This window comes from Serinus canaria, chromosome 1A, assembly GCF_022539315.1.
Source record: "Serinus canaria isolate serCan28SL12 chromosome 1A, serCan2020, whole genome shotgun sequence".
Taxonomy (NCBI): domain Eukaryota; kingdom Metazoa; phylum Chordata; class Aves; order Passeriformes; family Fringillidae; genus Serinus; species Serinus canaria.
Genome location: NC_066314.1, coordinates 52,187,767 through 52,201,974, shown reverse-complemented (window position 1 = coordinate 52,201,974; position 14,208 = coordinate 52,187,767). Strand labels below are relative to the sequence as shown.

At 39.1% G+C, this 14,208-nt stretch overlaps 1 protein-coding gene across 1 annotated transcript in view; it reads left to right on the top strand.

Moving 5' to 3' along the window:
- Nucleotides 1-182: 182 nt before the first annotated feature.
- CRY1 (cryptochrome circadian regulator 1) overlaps nt 183-14,208 on the top strand; it is a 39,323-nt gene continuing 25,297 nt past the window's right edge. The window contains exon 1 of the mRNA XM_030238000.2: nt 183-341. Within this exon, the coding sequence (XP_030093860.1) occupies nt 184-341 (158 nt within the window). The 5' untranslated portion in view covers nt 183. The remainder of the gene's footprint in view (nt 342-14,208) is intronic.

Here is a 14,208-nt window from a genome sequence, read left to right as displayed (position 1 = left end):
GGGGCTCTGCGGGGTGATGCGTCCCCGCTGGGCGGCCGCTCCCGCCGTGTCCGCCGGGTCCTAGAGCCGTCCGCAGTGAGGCCCCGCGGGCCGTCCCGCCGCCCGTCCGTGCTCGCCCGGCGGCGCCGGGCCATGAACGGCCCCGCGGGCGGCGGCGGTTCCCGCTGAGCGCCCGCACCCGGCATGGGGGTGAACGCCGTACACTGGTTCCGCAAGGGGCTGCGGCTCCACGATAACCCGGCGCTGCGGGAATGCATCCAGGGCGCCGACACGGTGCGCTGCGTCTACATCCTGGACCCCTGGTTCGCCGGCTCCTCCAACGTGGGCATCAACAGGTGGAGGTGAGTGCGGGGCGCTGCTGGGGCCCTAATCCCCACGTTATGTATTCGGTCACGCTGCCTCCCCGCCATCCCCTCCCCTCCGTCATCCCCTCCCCTCCGCGCCCGATTGGGCTGCCGCCAGCGCCGGCTTCCCTCGGCTGCTCACCCTCCCCGCGGGCCGGCGGTGTTACATATCCAGCCCAGTGCCGGTCCGGCCTGCGGCTCCCGCGGCGCACGTGGGAGGGATGGGTAAGAAGGAACCGGGACGCCCGTGGCAGAATGCGGAGCGGTGGGCTGTGGCTTCCCGGTGAGGGGCCCGCTTATTCTCACTCCCGAGGGCGGCGGTGCAGTGCCCGAGCGCTGGAACTCAGAGCGGGGTTGCTGCCGGGCGGAAAACCCTGTGTAGAGCAGCCTGGAGGGCTTGCACCATCTCAGGATCTCTGGGCGGCCGGGAACCCCAGGGCACCTCCGTCCTGGAGAAACTCTGAAGCTGCTCGCTTAGCTCAAAAATGCTTTTTCAGACTAGAGTTCCTGTACAGAAGGGTATCACAAAATATCCTGAGTTGGAAGTGACCCACGAGGATCCTGATGTCCAGTACCTGGCCCTGCGTAGAGCAACTCCAAGAAACCCACTGTGTGCCTGAGAGCGTTGTCTGAATGCTTCTTGAACTCTGGCTGGCTCGGTGTGCAATGTCCCTTTCTGGAAAGTGCAGATTTGTTCCTGCACCATCAAGCCAGTTGTAATTCTCCTACCCGATATAAAAATGAACTTTTCTGTGGATCTGTGACTGACGCTTGCATGCTAAATGTGTGCCATAAGGCAGAGGTTAATAGGACTTTTGTGCATGCTTGTCATCTGAGTTTAGTTAAAGCATCACTAGGAATCTGAAAATTGTTACCCTTGTAAAATGGTTGATAATGCAGTAAAGTTTGTGTATCATCTGTCCCTCCAATGTCAGGAACTTAAAATGCTAGTGAACTTAGCCTGCCCAGACTACAATGCTGAGAAGTTGCCTAATTATGGAACAAGCGCAATGAAACTTATCTTAACACTGCGTCATAGTAGAATGACAGAGTTTAGAAACTTCAGGTTTTAATTCTGTTTAGTTGAATGATTGTTCCTTTCAGATTTAATAATGTGTGTCCTAGCTTTACCAACCAGGTAACTTACCTTTGGAGGTTTTTGGTTTTTGTTTCTTGGTGTTTTGTTTTTTGTTTTTTTGGAATTTTTTTTTGTTTGTTTGTTTGTTTTTTGTTTTAGATTTTGACAGGTTTTCCTTATAATCTTCTTGTTTTCAAGAAATAGAAATACTAAAGATGTTTTTTGCAAACTTGATAGTTATTTCATTTTCACTGACAAAAATAACTTATGAATAGCTGTTAGATACTTTCCTTATCTGAGATTCATTATGTACATTTATTTTATAAGAGACTTTTAAATTGCTTTTATTTTGAAGGGATAATTTTTTTAAATAACATTTGGACTTACTGAAGAAGCTCAGAGAATTTTGTGGGTGAAACATGAAAGTTACTTAAGTTTAAAAGAATGTGAGAATGTGGACAACTGGCACAAGTCTAAGTGTTAAGGAAATCATATGTTTTAAGAATACTTCATGGGTCTTTAATGTGCCCTGCAATTGAAATGCTGAACAGTTTTTGGTTGTATTCTCTGAGCTAGTGAATGATAGACAAATGTGAACTTTGATTCTAGCAGAAGGAAGTTCATGTCTTCAGTGCTATTGCCCTGGTTCTTCAATAACGGTGTAATATGGTCATTAGCTAATAGAGTCCTTGAGAACATATGTGTGTGTTGTATTGCTGGTTGGTGTACTTAAACAGTGTTTTCAGTGTTTTAGAAGGCAGCTAGTCCTTCCACTGCATTTTGCATTTGAAGAAAAATGCCTGGTTTTAGTATCTGGATAGAGGGATTAAGTTTGGGGTAGATTACAACTCCCCTGTCCAAAGCACTTCAAGCAATCTCCTGGTACTCAAATACCCTTAAGGCTCATGCTACACATGGATTTGAGTATGAAATCGTGCTGCTGCATAGCTTGGTTTTGTGAAATCATCAGGTTTTTTTCAAGTTTAAAAGTACAATAGCTTTTAAAAATAACTGGCTGCTAAAGCTCTATGTTTATTAAGGTTCTTCTCAATAATTTTTTTATTTAAATGGACAGTTACTGGTTTGGTATGAATCCACTTTAGGTTCCAGTGGTTTTAATGAGATGCTTTTAACCAGTGCAGACACATACATTCCAAGTAAGTATACACGAGATGTATGATGCAGTTTTTTTGTTTGACAGTCTCATTTGGCAGTTATAAGTAATGAAGAAACATTTTATGTTCTTTTTTTGCTTGATGACTATGATAGAAGTTGTTTCTTACATGCTTGTTGAGTAGGGTATTGTAGTCAGAAACATTTTATTTGAGACTAGGAGCAAAAACCCTTCAGCATTAGGAAGGTGAGTCAAATTTAACCTTCTGGTGTGAATTTACAGTGGTCCTTTCTTAACTTGAGTTTATTGACACCAAGTGTTTGTTGTCCTAGTGCCCTGGGAAAAACTCTTATCTGTCAAACGATGACTAACACAATCTACATGAAGAAAAATGGTGAAAAAATACAAGAAACCAGGAGGTTTAGTTTCTTGTTAGAATATTGTCATTCTGCAGGGTCATAAGTTATGGTTTGTATTAACAAATGTGTGTTAAATCTGGTAAATGGCAGCCTCTAACACATAGGTGCTTTCTAATTAACTTTTCTGTTTAAACAGTCATGTAACAATCAGGGACTAATATTTTTGTGTAATTGCACTATTGAGCAAGTCTAATTACTAAGCAGTCACATGGTCTTACTGACCTCCTTTCTCCTGGCATTCAGCCTACCTGTTCTAAATTCGTGAATGCTACGTAACAAATGCCAGGACCTCCCTCAGCTCACTTCTTTTTTTTTTTTTCTGGGTCTGTTCTGTTTTTTCTTATTGTTCCTTTTTTCAGGCTGTCAAATAAATCAAGATGTGTTTTCACTGAAACATGCTTTTTCTATGGGATGAGTTCACAGTGTTGTTCACAGATCAACACGAGAGAGAGAGAAGTTACTTGGTGCAGTAAAAGGTGATATAGAAATGGTGGAGGGAGATGCCAAATGTTAAAATCACACTAAGGCTCTCTTAAAATTTTGTCAGTTGCCCTTAAATGTTAGGCACAGAATTAGCTTGCATCTAATTGTGTCAACAAAACAGGCAAAGAATGTAACTTGCCTACTCCAACAAGTAACCATTACCTACTTCTGAAAAAATGTATTTGTATGTGCTCACAGACTTTTCCATATTAAGGAGAATGGGATCTCATGGTTAACATCACGTAGGGGAGAGCTTCATTTGGCCTTGGTTTTGCTACAGAGTGACAGTTGATCACAATACCTGAAAAGAAATGCAGACATTGTCAGTTGCTGCATAAGGATTTAATTTAGGTAATAATTTACCTCTTCTGGTTTGTCTTTTTGGGTATGTATGTCTGTCTTTATATGCTAGTTAAAACACTTCTTTGTTTTCAACTATTCCTGAAGAGAACAGGTTTTACTTTTAAAATAAGAGTAATAGAGTTTGCTTTGTATATCTCTTAGATTTTGTGAGAATATTGATGTGTTCAACATCCTTCAAAGTTAGCTGCTGCCATTATGGCAGATACTGGAATTGACTTTGGAGAGAGAAGAGAGGTGGTGGGGTTTTTTTTCCACACTCAAATTTCAAGCAAATAAAAACACCTGAGGAAAAAGTTTAATTTCCAGGACAATCACTGCAATTCATGGAAATGGGAACTTGTTTAAAAAATAATGCTCAGACATCTTTCTGTAGTATCCATCAAATTTTGCTGTTCTGTGCATCTGGTTCTGAAAATATACTTAAAATTTCAGCTTACGTAGTTGTGATTTGTCCAATAGAGATGTGTTTATTGGATAGGGGATTGGTAGAAAAAGTTTGTCAGTAGAATTAATCTATAAGTGATTTGAATTTCATATGTGTAATTCAGGCAGACAAAATTTGTGTATTAATTAAATTTTGGTGACATGCTTAATATGTAAAAAGGAATGCACAGAAATATTTATGACTTCCTTGATGAAAACATCCCCTTAAGCTTGTTTTTATTGTGTAGCACTTAGAATTAAAATCTACTTGAAATCTATATGTGAATCTATTTATGAAATATTGAACATGAAGCCCAGCAAAGGCACTCTGTCATTCCCCTTGATTAGACAGGGTGTAGAAAATAGAACAAAAAGCTGATGAGTCAAGATAAGGACAAGGAGAGATCACTCAGACATTACCGTAGTGAGGGAAATGAATTCATTTATTACCAACCAAATCAGAATAAGGTAACTGAAAATAAACTAAATTCTTGAAGCACCTTCTTCCCACTTCTCATTTTTTTCTGGGCTCAACTTCACTCCTATTTTTTCAACCTCCTATCTCCAAAAAACACAGAGGGATGAGGAACAGAGGTTTTGGTCAGTTCATCAAATGTTGTCTCTGATGTTTTTTCCTTGGGGCAAGGATTCTTTGCACTCATATTTTCTCCAACACGGTCCTTCATGGGCTGTGGGTGGACAGCCTTCCTCTCAGTGGTCTTCACCACAGGCTGCAGGGGAATCTCTGTGCTGATGCCCTCCTTCTTCCTGACTTAGGAGTTTGCAGAGTTGTTTCTCTCTCATATTCTCATGCCTCTCTGGCTTCAATGGCTCCTGAGCAGTAATGTTTTCCTCCTGTCAGATATGTTATCCCAGAGGCACTACCTTGGCAAGCGAGTGGCAGGTCTGTGTTGGAGCTGTCTGGCATTGGCCTGGAAAGACAGAAAGCTTGCAGCAGCTTCTCACAGGAAGCCACCCTTGTAGCCCCCTGGTACCTTGTCTTGTGGCCATGCAAACCCAGTGCAACCCAGCACACCCTCTAATGAGTGGCTTCAACTCTAGAGTGGCGTGTGCCACTTGGAACACTTCTGTTCACCCAGCACACTAAATTGAGGGTGATTAATCTGTGAGAAGTCTGTAGCTTCTTTCCAGAAGTTGCATTTTCAGATGGGAACTTTGTGGTATCTGCAGTTAGACTGGAGAAACCCCCCAGTGCCACACCTCTAGGCTGCTCACCTATTCTCTTCTGCAAAAACAATTTTTTACCCCAAAAGTGCCTGCAATTCAGCAACTCCCTCTATAATTTGTGTTGTAACATCTAGCCCTGTGATTTACAAAGTACGTCATTGAAGCACGCTGACGTATGTCCTCATGGGTTTAATCCTGCAGTGTTGATGAAAGGGTTGGTTCCACCCTTTTATGATAGCACACAACCATGTGGTGAGCCAGTTTAGCTCATCAATCTGTCCAAAATAGATTAAGTACCAGTTTTGGTGGGATTAGCTCTGTGGTAGATTGTGCCAGCAAAAAGGTCATCATATTAGTAGTGAAGAGGCAAAGAGTGGGAAGGGCAGGTACCATTTCTTTCAGTGGCAGTATAGATTTGAGTCCGATTACAATGGTCATGTCATTCTTGGCCTGCATTGCTCATGCCTGCAGTAACCACCAGGTGTTTTTTGGAAGGGAATTATTGATTTCTTTTGTGGCTTGCCATTTTTTGACACTCTTTGAAATGATATTGCTGAAAATAAGTATTGGCCTTTTTCCTGTGTTGGGAAAAGATGCAATTTCTTTTTTGTCAGATTGTCAGAATGTGAGAAATAAGCCTGCTAGCTGAGAAATGACACTGTGCCTGTTTCCTTATTTTGGTCCTTATTATTGGACAAGAAGACTGCACTGGTTAGTGTGGAGGGAGCATGCGGTGCTGCAAATTCAATTGTGCTTTGTAAGTTGGTTTTTCTAAAATAGCAGTTACTATAGGCCAGAAAAATTATAGTGTGCATCTGTACAATCTGGATTCCAGGGCTGATCTTGAAGGAGGCTTAGTTCCTCAGGTTAAGAAATTTTGAGGTTTTAGACACCTGGTTTTATATCACTAATCTCCAGGTTTGAGGATGTCCAGAGAAGATCTGGGTCAAGTGTTCTTGATATGTAATAGTATGTGGACTTCAAGTATTAAAGGTAGAAATGTGATTTTGAAACAAGTCAGTTTTTTAGTCTACCTTCTACCTTTAGGAGTTTTTTAGTCTGCCTTCTCTTGGGACCAGTAGTCTGTTTTTGTTTTATTTTACAAATGTATCAATAGATCACATTCTTTATTTGATTAGGGCAAGGTAATCTGTCCACACCTCATAGTGTTTCCTGCTCTGGTCACAGACAGGGAGGGTGATAACCCCCAACAAACACCATCTGTGATGGATGTGAAAGCAGCTTTTTTTAGGCAATCAAGAATTCAGAATTTTTTTTTTCCCTAACTGATCAGTATGTGGTAGTGTCAATGAATTCTGCATTTGCTCTTCAAAGCAAGTTATTTTATATTATCATTCTCTTTTGGACTTTTTAATACAATAAAATATATTTCCCTCCAGTTTGGGAAAATGTCTTTATCCCAACAAATGGAAGTCACTCTTTAAATATATTATGCAAATATTGCAGAAAAACCTGTTTATCATTGTGCACTACCTGAACTTTTCAGTTTCTAGCAATTTATCTACAGCATGGAAGCCTTTATTTTCAGAACTGGTTCTTTTCAATACTGTGTCTCAGTGCCTGGCAGGTTTTCAGGTTAGTTATATAACCTGTGATAGGAGGAAGGTCAAGCTGCCAGCCAAGTTGGCCATTTTTTCAGTGTAGAAGTCACTCTAAAGTCTGTGATGTTATGAATTTGCATACTGAAAGAAACCCTTTGCTTTTGGGAATTTTGTGACCTTCCCATAATGACCTAAAAAGGCAAAAGTCAGCTTGAGCATGAGTGGGTTGTGTAAGTAGTCTAAGAGTATGTGGCTTTGTGTTCCATGGGCTTAGTAATTTGCTTATCACATTTTAGCAGGTTTAATAGCCCTACCTTTGGCTACCCCTAGGAAAGGACTGGATTTGGTTACCAGGGTAAGAACTTAATAGTATTTTGGTGCAATACATTTCACTTAGACTTCTCAGAAGTCTTAATTTAACATGGAGCAAGGTTAGTTTCTGTGCTTCTGTGTGCTTTTGGCTTTCACATTCTTTGCAATCTAGGTCAAGAGGTGAGTTATAATAGCAGTGTTCTTCTAACCCTGAAACCTTCATTTGTTTTTCAGGTCACCATAAAGCATTTGCTTTCACTGCTTTGGAGTTTTGTGAATGTAAATGATTTTTTGTAAGGAAGCAAAGCTTCAGTGGCGGTGAAGGATAGACTGGAAAGGACAAGTCAATATTTCAGTGTTCTGTTTCAAGTGTTAAAGTGGAGATGGTTGTGGCAAAAGTCCGCATGTCTGTCCATACTTTTGGAGCCGGTAAAAATCGGAGTGCATTTAAATTACCAGTGGAGATAATAAAAACCAACACATGAGCTTTGTTAGCATTAGTTTAGACAGTAGGTGAGCTGCAGTGAACAGAACGTCCTAAAGTATGTACTTTTTTTTTAATAAATTCTGTTCTTTGATTTTTTTAAAACTATTTATTTTTAAATTGCATTAGTATTTGAAAGGTCTAAAATTCAACATTGGTAAACCTGGGTAGGAAATAAGAATTGCATAATACTCAGGGTTTTGGAAGTAAACTAGTAAATTCAGGTGTCAAACTGTTGCTTAAAATGTCTTTGAAAAGTGCTAGTACAGCAACTTTTTTGCAGTAAGATAAAACCTGTTCAGTTTTATCAGAGATGGAGAAGATTTCTTCCACTGAACATTGATTAGGATGTGTCCTGCATATCTAATTTCTGTATTAACAGCATGTGATGTACACCTGATCTTTTGTGTTATGCATTGCTTCCTCCTACAACTAAACTAGAGAAACTTTCTGGACCTGTTTTAGAAGTTTACTTAAACTTAATCTATGGAATAGCATTTCCCTTCCTATTCATTCTCATGCATTTGTTCTTTAACATCTGTATGTTTGTGGCTGTTTCACAGACATGAAAAGCACCGACTGTAAAATTCTTGCACTGAAGGTTTGTACCCTTTCAGAGCACAAATCTGTATCCCTTCAGAATTAAAACCAGAACCATTGAAAAAATTCTCTTTAAGCTCAAATGGAGAAGTTGTGAAGTATGAATATATGTTACTAATTTTACTAATTCTTCAGTGATGGAGATTAAATATCTGCAGTAGAGGTTACTTAGGAACAATTCCTGTAAGGAAAACTTGGATTTTTCTGTCTGTTATGTATCCAGCATATGAAATCCATGACCTAGGAAATGCTTTATTTTTTATAGTAAGGAACTTGTGGAGTTCAGTGCTTGCAGACTTTTTTTTTTTTTTTTTTTTTTTGGTTTCTCAATGCCAGTGTTCTACTGACCTTGTCGGTGAGGGGTAAACTGTGCTGCAATTGAGAGAGAGAGAAAAATGATTGAAAAAACAGAAATAAGAGGCTAATTTGCATCAGACAGAGAAATAAATAAATAAATAGGCAACTTGTTCATGTAGGCTGCTCATTACTTCATGCCTTGTGTAGTTCATAAAACATGATCATGGTTTGAATGATTGCAGTTTTGCTGTGCACTAAAGACACAGAATATCATAGCAAACATCTCAATTTCACAATCTGTGCAGTTCTGAAATACTGGGGAAGCATCCAGAGAACTGGGATACTGCATTTTATAGAGCAACTGGCATTGAAAATGGTTTTGATTTCTAATATATTGGATTCACTGAAGAATGGGCTAAATGTTGCCTTGCTGTGTTCTCTCAAGAGTTTCCTCTGCGTTGAAATTTTCTGTCTGTAAATCCTGTGACATCAAGTGATTTTTCTTTACATTCTTTCTCCATCATACTTTATGTTCTAGAGACTAAACAAGCTCATTTTTTTTTTTCTAGAAGTCTTAAAGCTGAAGAAAACATTGTGGCTTTTAGCAGAGATTACCTAATATTTTTTCCCTTTTTCCTGTCTCATGGGAGAAGCATGACTACATTGACAAAACTGAGACATGCATTTAAAAGAAAATATTCTACACAGTAATTTTTTGCCGTCCAGGTTTCAGAAGGCTCTTTGGGGGAGGAGGTTGCATTTCAATTTTGTTCTTTTTAAGTCTTGCTATTAATGAACTCAAAAAATTGAAACCATGCAAGTCTTAATGGGGGTGATCAAGCCAAGGATGGCATCTGAATTATTTGTTTTATTTGTGTTGCCTAGGGATAATTCCTGTGACTTTCCTTCATTGCTTTTCAGTAGATGACAGGCTCGGTCTAGTTTACTATGCCTTATCCATTTCTTTTTAGAGAGTGTAACTGTTTGCTGTTTACTACTCTTGCACAGTATTTCCCAAATCGTGTGAATGTTTCCTTAAAGGATTCTATGAGAGACTTCAATTTTTAATTTTTTTCTCTAGCATATTCTTTCATTTGTGTGCCCTGGAAACATTTCCTAGTATGTAATTTCTTCTGTTTATGACAAAGGAAAAAGTTGTAAGTTGCTGTGATATTGACAGTTCTGCTTTAATTGATTTGAGTTTCCTCTTTTGTTTCAAGGCTTTTGTAACGTGAAGAGACCTGTGTAAAATTAATTTTCATCGTATAGTCATGGTACTTTTCAGTGAGTAGGGTTCTTTTACTGGTTGAAATTTCCTTTCCGTAAGCTAGTTGCCAATAAATTTACTGTTGAGGAGTACTTTATTTCAGCTGTAGTGTGTTTTTCTTCTAAACCATGAAGAAAGTAATGAGTTTGTGGGGGATAATGTGGATGTTTCTATTTTTACAATTTAGAATTTGGCTTTTTGCATTCTTTTGAATATTATTCCACCAACCTCTCTTTTTCAGTCCCAGCATTGAAACATTGTGTTTGTTAAAGCAAAATTCTTCTTTACTGCTTCCATGAGAGACAGCACAATGAAACTTGAATTTTTGGCATTGGAGGTCACACTTTAAAACAGAAAAGTGTTACTAGTAATCATGTGCTGTTATTTCAGCAGCAGTCTCTCCTTTTCATAATCCTGCACTTTTTTTCCTTCTATTAGTGTGTCTTTATTCCAGAACGCTGCCTTTGCAGTTGTTGCTCTATGGCTTGTTAAGTGCAGTGGTAAAGTAAAAATAATTTTTAGGCTTTTTGGTTTGTGTTTTTTTTTTTTACTGTCCTGTTTGATGAGTATGGGATTTTCATACTCAGGAGCAGTTATGTTATTGTAGGTGGCTTGTTCCCAAATGAAATGGTGTGGGAAATTAAAAAAAATTTCCACTTGCAGTACTGTATTGTCACCAGTTGCAGTATTTTCCTGATAATCTGAGAAATTTTAAGAATACCTAAGGTAAAGTAAGGTTTGGAGAGCCTTTTTGTGTGTTCTTTGTTTTTCTGCTTTCATAAGCTGTATTATCTGTCAGAAGCTTTCTGTTTACTGGAATTCTAATTATGGTGTACTGCATGGTAATGCCTAGCTTGCCTTTTCTTGGAATGAGTTTATTTTTGCTTGGAAATGTTTGTCTCTTGTGCTTGTTTCTTTAATTTTATCTTGAATGAAAACTTTTGAACTTGATTGAATACATTCATTAAAAAATACCTAAGTACAAGTCAGTGTGATTGATGTTTGAAGTCTTGTAGTCTTACTTCTACAGAGATAATGATTTCCTTCCTTAGTTTAAGAGGTGATGTTTTTTCCTTTGTCATAAAGAAAAAATGCTGGTTTTAACAGCAACAGTAAACAAGGAATTATGTAGTTGTCAGCATTTCTTCCTTTGTGGTACCTTTGTGTCTCCCCTCTCCAGTGCATGCAGGGTTAAATAGGGGTTAAAAACATGTGAGCTTTACCTGCCATTAACCAGGGTTTTTCTTTTGTGCAGATTTAATGTTATTTAGACCTGTAATAAAGAATGGTGTCCATTAGCTTGGGCTTGGATGGTGGCACAGGAACAGTCTGTTTGTGCCGAAGTTTAGTGCCAGCTGTTCAATCTGGCAGGGGACACGCTGTTCACGAGCGCCTGTTCCTTTTCACACCTTCCCCTTCCATTCTTTATCAGCTCCTCCGGCTCTGAGCGCTGCCGTGGCACTTTCAGAGCTCCGAGGACATATTGGGTTTCATGTAACCTTTAGCCACCGACATTTCGGAGTATGACACAGAGGAGGAGCAGAACCGACCCGCTGCTTGTACCTGCTCAAATGAAGCCTTTCTCTGTCCCTGTTAGGAATAAAGTTCAGCTGTGGTACAGGAATCCTCTCGGAGCGGCTCCGTAGGGAAAGAGTATTCTGATCTTGCTACAACGGTTACATATAACTGGAAAAGTAGGTCATTGTGGCAGGGAGTAGTCCAAACAGCCGCCCGGTTGCTGCAGCAACGACCTACTTTACGAAACTATTTTTGTTGATTCATATTGAAATGTTCTTCTTGAAAGTGCTATAAGGAAATGATCAGGTTAGGAGATATGTAACAGTGGAAGCTGCAGGCTTTCTGGACGGCTCCTGCCCTCCTCCTTTCCCTCCTCCCCTCCCACCGTGCTTCCGTGGTCTTGTCCCGATGTTGAGTATAGGAGGATTAAAACAAATAAGGTTTGTTTCTGTTGGCGTGACCTCTAATGGGGAACAGCTTTTTTTATTCTGAAGGTTCTGCATAACAATAATGCCTATCACTGGTGATTATGTTTCCAGAGTTCAGCGCCTACAAATCTTCCCTTATAAATACTGTCTATAGAAATAACTTCAGAGTTAAAACAAAGCAAACAAACTAGAGAACCACCTTTTTCTTGGAAAAAATAAAATCTTGCTTGAGCACTGGAACAGGCTCCTGGTCACAGCACCAAGCTTGACAGAGTTCAAGAAGTATTTGGACAACGCTGTCAGGCACATGGTGTGATTCTTGGGGTTGTCCTGTGCAGGGCCAGGTGCTGGACTTGTTGGTCCTTCTGGGCTCCTTCCAACTCACGATATTCTATAATTCTATGAGTATCACCCTTCCGGAATGCTCAAAGTTTCTCTTGATATTCAACTGCTCTTATACTAACCACTTTTCTCCAACATAGTTTATTCACATTCAGGAAGGTGGGCTTGGTGTCCGCCTCTTTTTATTTCTTTTCCTTTTTTTTTTTTTAACTAGCAATATTGTTGTCTGAGTCTTCTCTTTTGCTATTAATTCTAATCCTCACACAAGCAAACTGGAAAAAAGTACAGTGATTCCGTATAAAAGGATGTTCTCCATTTGACTATGTTTATTCTTTCAACAAAGAAAAAAAAAAAAAAGCTGTCACTGGTGTTTAGGTAGCGAATTTTGGAAATCCACTCCTGTCTTCTAAAAGGAATGGGTAGATGGGGAAAATGTAAAAGTACAGTTGTTACAATAAAAGTTTCATTCTTCATAAAATCTTTATCTAAACTACTATGGCTATTATTCCTTAGTTTCCAGAATCTTCTACTTAACTGTCCTGTGTAACTTTTTAAGATCAGTTTAGTTACTTCAAGTGATGTACCTTCTGTTGGTCCTGACCTTCAGTATTGCAGAGAGCTGCTGAAATTGTGGCAGATGAAGAGAGCACATTTATCTAGAGGTCATTTGGATTACTTCATCTATTGTGTCTTGAGCTGTATTTCAGTTCTGTTTTCTAGGACTTACGTGGCTGAACTCTTTGCATCTGCTGCATCAGCCTCTCCAGCATGAGTTGAAGAGTTACCTCCACTAGTCTGCCCACATGCTGAGATAGTTGAAGACAAAGTGGAGGTTTTCAGAATTTATGCAACTTGAGAAACAAATCTGTGCTTCAGTTATTTGTTTGGGGGGTGTGTAAATGGTTTTTATCTACATCATTATTACTCACAACCCTGAATACACCTTCATCGAGTTAACTTTGTATTCAGCTATAAATGACTAATTTCAGCTTTGAAAGACTGATTCAGAAAATTTTGGCATTTTGGTTCATAATAGTAGCAATGGGAAGTTAAGATAATGCTGAATGTCTGACCACCATAAGGTGAGCACCAGTCAGTTTTATTTAAGATTTCCAGGAAAATCTTCAGGATATTTTTTTTTCATTTAATTTTCCAAAACTTTCTACCAATTTCTGTGCTTACTAAAGGATTTCATCTCTGTCCTTAATTATCTTCTATTAGTCTAATAGATTTTTGAGATATGGAAGCCAGAGATTATGGAATTCTACATTAAGGACTTGAATTCTACATTAAGGACTGAAGTCCAGTGTAGTTGAGAAATATATTTATTTAAGCCAGTGATTTATTTCTAGGAAACATAAACTGCAAAATTTTACTAGCAGTATTTGTAACCCTAAAGAGGTCACTTTAATTTAAGGAGAGGAAGAAGGCTTTATTAAAGTAAATTAAGGGCAGTATAAAATCTGGCCCTTAGAATCAGGTTCCAAGCCTGTCTTGTTAGAGTGCTCTTATTGTGCTTGTTCTTTTTAAATGAGTCTTAGCTGTCATGGACAGCTTAGATTGCTGAAAATAACATTTGCTGAAAATAAAATATTTTATAAAGCAGGCCAGCTCTGGTTTAATTACATCAAGCCTTAAGAGCTGCTAATTTAACATGTTGGTTTAAATTTATGTATGACCATGTCTGTGCTCTCAAGTAACTCTAATTTTGTAATTTGCTTCTAGGTAATATTCCCCCAGTTGTCTCCAGTACAGTTTGCTCTTGGTTTTCCTTTATGGATCCAACTACTTCCTCTCTGGAGAGAACAGACATAAACAATTAAAGTCAAATAATAAATACTTTGATTTATCAGATTGGAATTAGGGGATTAGAAAAAAAAATTAAACACAGAATATGTACATTAAAGAACAGAAGACACTGAGAGAGAGATTTAAAAAGCTGTGAGCCTGTTAGTCTTCTATTACCAGCAGACTGACCTTTGTAAC